Source organism: Sphaerodactylus townsendi, linkage group LG05 (assembly GCF_021028975.2).
Source record: "Sphaerodactylus townsendi isolate TG3544 linkage group LG05, MPM_Stown_v2.3, whole genome shotgun sequence".
Lineage (NCBI taxonomy): Eukaryota > Metazoa > Chordata > Lepidosauria > Squamata > Sphaerodactylidae > Sphaerodactylus > Sphaerodactylus townsendi.
Genome location: NC_059429.1, coordinates 20,622,284 through 20,628,283, shown reverse-complemented (window position 1 = coordinate 20,628,283; position 6,000 = coordinate 20,622,284). Strand labels below are relative to the sequence as shown.

The 6,000-nt window shown below is 50.5% G+C and overlaps 1 protein-coding gene across 1 annotated transcript in view; it reads left to right on the top strand.

Annotated features, from left to right (window-relative positions):
• The first annotated feature begins 1,413 nt into the window (after positions 1–1,413).
• TMPRSS9 (transmembrane serine protease 9) overlaps positions 1,414–6,000 on the top strand; it is a 77,446-nt gene continuing 72,859 nt past the window's right edge. The window contains exon 1 of the mRNA XM_048497804.1: positions 1,414–1,466. Coding sequence (XP_048353761.1) covers positions 1,414–1,466 — 53 coding nt within the window. The remainder of the gene's footprint in view (positions 1,467–6,000) is intronic.

The following is a 6,000-nucleotide window of genomic DNA, read 5'->3' as shown; positions in this document are numbered from 1 at the left end:
ATGTCGAAGCCAGTTCGAGGTTCTTCCCTAAGCCCGTGATGATAGCCCTGCGGCACTCAGCGGAGGCCGTTCTCTTTTGGCCCGAGGCGCATGAGGAGCTCATGTTAGCAGGCTCGTCGTTGTCCAACTTGTCTCACCTTGGGGCCTCCTGGAGCCTGTTCAGGAATTCAAAGCGCCAAAGGCTCCTGAGGGGCTTCTGCCGAGAGCCCGTTGGGAAAAAAACTCTGGGGTTGGCTGCTGTCCGGCAAGCAGGCACTCTACCCACCAAAAGCGCCTTGTAAGGCGCCCAGTCAGAAGGCGACCTTAAGGGTGGCCTCCGGCAGAACGACCTGCGCGCATTAGCGGGGAAGAGGCGAAGCCTTTGCAGCCATAGGAAGCTCTCGCAGCGGCAGTATAGAGCACCGCCAGAGAGCTGCCCCTCTGCTTATGCATTGTTGAAAGCGGTGTCGGCTTTCCCCAAGTAACATATTGCGCAGGGTTCAGGAGCATGTGAAAAGTGGTTTTCCAGTCCTCCGGAACCATTCACGTGATTCCGATATGACTGCTTCCAGCATGCCTCTCACACATAGGGGCTGGTGATCCCCACGTCCCGTGTTATGCCGGAGCTCAGTGAGAAGCGTTATAGCCTATGGGGCGATACTCAGCGACTTCGCTGGGGCGCCGCCGTCCTCCCCCACGTGGTCAGTGTAGTGGGCTGGAGCGAGCTGGCGAGGAGATCAGCATCAACTTCAGTCAGGAGTTTCCTTCCCTCTGCAGATCGTGGAGTATCACGCTCTGCTGAAGTTTCTGAAACTTCAGCGCCATTACGTGGCATTGGCCGAGGTCGCGGTGGCTTCAGAAGCAGGCGGAAAGCCCGGAGCAGAAGGCGGAGCAGAAGGAGGGAGAGCAGCAGGGCCGCGAGAGCCTGAGCGGGGAGAAGTTTGAAATGGGAGAAGGACGAAGCGTCCTGCTTAGTGGATAGAGAAAGTTCCGGGCTTGGGGAATTGTAGGTGAAAGATCAAAAGGAGGGAGATCCATAGCAGAGACACCATGGACCACCACGGAGCTGATGGCGACATAACACTGTCTCCACATCAGTAGCAGCGACATCGGCGCGTGAGGCTCTCTGTGCAGAGTGCGCCCGATGTTTTCCCAGTCCTTAAGATTGAATGTCCCCCTTTCTGGGTACCATGGACATTGCCTATCAAGTCCTCCTCAACCAGTTCGCGCAGCTCCCCTCTCTTCTGAGGAGACCCTGCAGCGTTTCGCTGGCGCTTTCAGCTCATGCGTGCTTGTCCAAAGCCCGTGCTTTTACAAGCACCCATGCTTGCTTACTGAGTGGTTAGTCAGGCGAGAGAGAGTGTCCTAGAACGCGAATCCCTGGATGCACCGATCCAGCCGGATGAGTCGATACCCGAGGGGGTGGGTCCCTGGATGCGCCGATCCAGCGTTGATCGGTGCCGAGAAGCCCTTTCCCAGGCAGCCCGGTAAGTCTGTGGCGGAGATTCGAGGAATCCCGGGTTTCGGCACCAGCTTGTAGTCTTGCCCACGAGGCCCCAATGAAGAGACGAGACGCGGAGATTTCATCTGGTGGAGAGAGCCAGCTGCAGGAAGTCACGGGATCCATTGATCCATAACAACTCTGCCGTGCACTTCGCCCCTAACACCTTTTATTAGGGTTTCAATGAAGGCGTGTAAAGGGGTCGGACTGGCGGGAGAGCGGGGAGGTCGAGAGATCAGGCCGGGAGAGGCGGAGATCATCATGTGATGCATGATCTCCTTCGGGCTGCTACGTGCGGGAGGAAGCATCCGTGTCTGGGTCTAATCTTCACCTGAGGGCAGGGGCCCTTTTGTCCCTTTGTATGGGACACCTGGTGACCGCGAGTCAGGCAGTTCATGACCCGTGAGTCATGGGGGAGCGGGGGTTGGGGGAGCGTGTGCGCCCGGAAGGCCGTAGCCGGCACCGGCATGCCTGGCGCTCCTTCTACGGTTCTGCTGGGTTCGCGGGCTCACCCCTACACTTGAGCCCGGGCATACAGAAGGAAACCACTAAGGTGCCTGAGAACCCATGTATGCATTTGCAAAGGCATTAATTCCAGCTGCACAGGTTAGTCTTTGCAATTGTCAGCAACTAGCTGGCTGCGCACCATTTGGTTAGAGTTGCTAATGTCATCTTGGGAAAATCCTGGAAATTTGCGGGGCAGTACCTGGGGCAGGCGGAGTTTGAAGAAGGGAGGCAGCTCAGTGGAGATATCATTCTATACCAGGGGTAGGGAACCTGCGGCTCTCCAGATGTTCAGGAACTACAATTCCCATCAGCCTCTGTCAGCATGGCCAATTGGCCATGCTGGTAGGGGCTGATGGGAATTGTAGTTCCTGAACATCTGGAGAGCCGCAGGTTCCCTACCCCTGTTCTATACTCTGTTCCACAGAAAGATGGTAGGCTAGTTGAGGCGCAGCGGCTGAGAAAATTGTATGCCTCCATATCAGAATATAATCCCAAATGAATATGGGAATTATTCATTTTTACGCCTTTGTGAAAACCAGTATTTTGTGCATTATTGAACATGGTACTTTGATACAAGAATATTTATGCCAAAATGTATTTTTACTTTTAAACTTTCAAACGGATTGGGGAGGGGGCAGCTAGGTAGGCACTAGGACACAGGTGGAACTTTCTACAACTAAGAAGGTCCAGCATGCTTTGCTATGTGGCAGAGGAATACACAATATGTCCCCATGTGTCTCGACTTGGCCTATGTGATTCGCGGAGGCAAATCTGCTGGTGGTCCCCGGCCTCTCAATTATGCAATTGGCCTCTACCCGGGCCAGGGCCTTTACTGCCTTGGCCCCTGCCTGGTGGAATGCTCTCCCTCCAGCCATCAGGGCCCTGCAGGACCTTGGACAGTTCCATATGGCCTTTAAAATGGAGCTGTTCCACTGGGCTTTTGTGAGGGCCAGTCCCATGCCATTTCCCCCACAAACCAACATAATTGGCTGCCATGTGCTTTGCCTGTCTCCTCCCAGGAGGGTAGGAGGTTTCTTTCAGGCCACCATCTAAAGTTAGGTTTTTTCCTGTTTTGTTGAGGCTATATTAAAATGAGTCTGTTTTAATCATTAGATTGTGTTTTAACTGCTATTGTTATCTTCTGTACACCACCCAGAGCAGTGGTGGGATCCAAAAATTTTAGTAACAGGTCCCCATGGTGGTGCGATTCAAACAGTGGCGTAGCGCCAATGGGGCTGGGCATGGCATGATGGGGGTGTGGCCAGGCATTCCAGGGGCGGGGCATTAATAATTTCTCTGTTACTGTAAAAAACTCTTACTGTAAAAAAAAAGTTCCTAATTTCCAGTTGGTATCTTTCTGTCCATAATTTAAACTCATTATAGCAAGAACTATTGTCTACTGCCAACAGAAACAACTAAAGAGTCCCCTGGACCCAACAGTAGTTAAAGGGTCCCTCCTCTTACTAGCCGCAAGCTCTGGGCTACAAGAAAGAAGAAGAGAGGGGGAGGCGAGGGTGTGGAGACGGAAAAGCGGACCCAAATAGTAACCCCCTCTCGGCACACACAAATAATTAGTAACCCACTCTCAGGAACTGGTGAGAACCTGCTGGATCCCACCTCTGGCCCAGAGCCCTTCAGGGGCGGGCGGTATAACAAGTTGAACAAATAAATATAAACAATCTACTATCATCTTTCTGCGGGACAGAATATAGAACTTCAGTTTCTCCTAGATATTGTGGTGTACTGTAGAGTCTGCCTTGACTTGAATGACCCAAGCAGGCCTGATCTTGGTAGATCTCAGAAGCTAAGCAGGGTCAGTCCTGGCTAGTACTTGGATGGGAGACCACCCAAAAAAATAACAGGATCGCTATGCCGAGAAAGGCAATGGCAAACCACCTCTGTTAGTCTCTTGCCTTGAAAACCCTACTGGATTGCCATACATCAGCTGTGATTCAATGGTACTTTACACATATACAATAGAGCAGTGGTGGTGAACCTATGGCACTCCAGCTGTTCGTGGACTACAATTCCCATCAACCCCTGCTGGCAGGGGCTGATGGGAATTGTAGTCCATGAACATCTGGAGTGCCATAGGTCCACCACCACAGCAATAGAGTGTTCCCACAAAACTGCCATTTCCTTCAAGGAAACTGATCTCAGTAGTCTGAAGATCATGTATAATCCCTGAAGAATGCCAAGTCCAACGAACACCTTATTATTTGGCCATACCTGAGCCTGGAAGGAAGCAGGTAGAGTTTTAAAAAGGGATATTTTGCTACTTTATGTGAGGCTTCCATTGCCAAACAAGAAACATTGCAAAACTTTCAGATAGGCAGCTGATAGAACCATAGATCTTGTGCCAAAATTGCCTCATGTCCTGCAAGAAGGTACATCTGATTGTGCGTGTGTGCGTGAGATTTACATCCATCATAAAACCTCTTTAGGACATCCCGGAAGACCCATATCCAATCATGGAATCAGTCCTCCTGGATTTAGTGGGAAATAATTTTAATTTAATTAATTTAAATGATTTTAAATTAAAAAAAAATAATCATCTCTCCAGGGGAAGCATGTCCTGGGACACTGCAGCTATTAAAAGGCCTACCTTCCCTTTGAAGAAATCTGTCCAGTACGTGGGGGGAGAAGGAACTATACCCCATTAGCAGTTTTGGCCTGTCATTTCCTAGAGTTCTCTGCAGTGTGAAAAACCGAAGCCTGGTGACACCATAAAAGGCTGCCAGATTTATCTGTGGCCGGCAGCCGGTTTGTCTCTGTCAAAGTGAGCCATCATTCATTAAAACTTATGCAGCAATAAATTAAAAATCTAGTAGCCTGGAAGGTGCCAGCAGATTTGCTTGTTATACCTTTTGGGAACAGCATTATCATTCAACGTCGCACGAACAAAGAAAGGAGAGCTGACAAAAATTCTAGACACTGAAATGTGAGTGTGACATGATGGAGGCGAGAGTTAGGAATAGGCCTGTTGATGTTTACTAGCTGTGGTGACAGGAACCTCCATACCAGTGCTAGAAGACATCACCAGAGGAAGATCTCAGCCTCTGTGCCCTGCTTGTTAGGCCTTGTGGGCAACTGGCTTACCACTGGGTGAAACAAAATGCTGAACTGCATGGACAGCCAGGAATGTATCTGCTAGAGGGACATGGGTGTCACATGTCCCTGGGCGCATGCCATCTAATCACGTGGGGGGAGGGTACCAGGCCCAGGCCGTGCTCGTCGGCTCCACGTGGTAGACCTGGGCACCTCGCTGACTTCAGGTGGTAGACCTGGGTGCTCCTCTGTGAGATGCGTGGAGAGAGCCCTGGGGGCGGAAGATTTTTCCCTGGGCTCCATTTTCCCTAGATACGCCTCTAGATGGGCCTTTGGTCTGATCTAGCAAGGGATCTCTCATGTTAGGAGAAAACCAAAGGGGTATGGATCTTGAGCAGCGGTTCTCAACCTGTGGGTCGTGACCTCTTTGGGGGTCGAATGACCTTTCACAGGGGTCGCCTAAGACCATCGGAAAACACATATTTCTGATGGTCTTAGGAACCGAGACACAAATAATATTATGGTTGGGGGTCACCACAACATGAGGAGCTGTATTAAAGGGTTGCGGCATTAGGAAGGTTGAGAACCACTGATCTTGAGCATCCTGGAATATGTTTCCCAGGGTGTGTCTTTTTTGGAGAGCCAGGAAACCTCCTCCACCCTACTTCCCATCCTCATGTTATGCTGTTGTAACCTCTACTTGTGGGTTCTGTGGGGCAGAACTTGGAATGAGTTTGCAACAACAAATTTTAAAAACAAAATGGTTTACTTTCTGAACATATAACATCAACATTTAACATCACACTTCAAGGTCCTGTTCAGGTTGCATTTTCAAGTCCTTCTCGTTACAGTCTTCTGATATTGCCAAGTCCAATTCTTCTTTGCAAGTGGGTTGGCTCCTGAAGACTCCAAGGGCTTGATGAACAGGATTCAACACGATGAAGGTTTCCAGGAGAACTTTCACC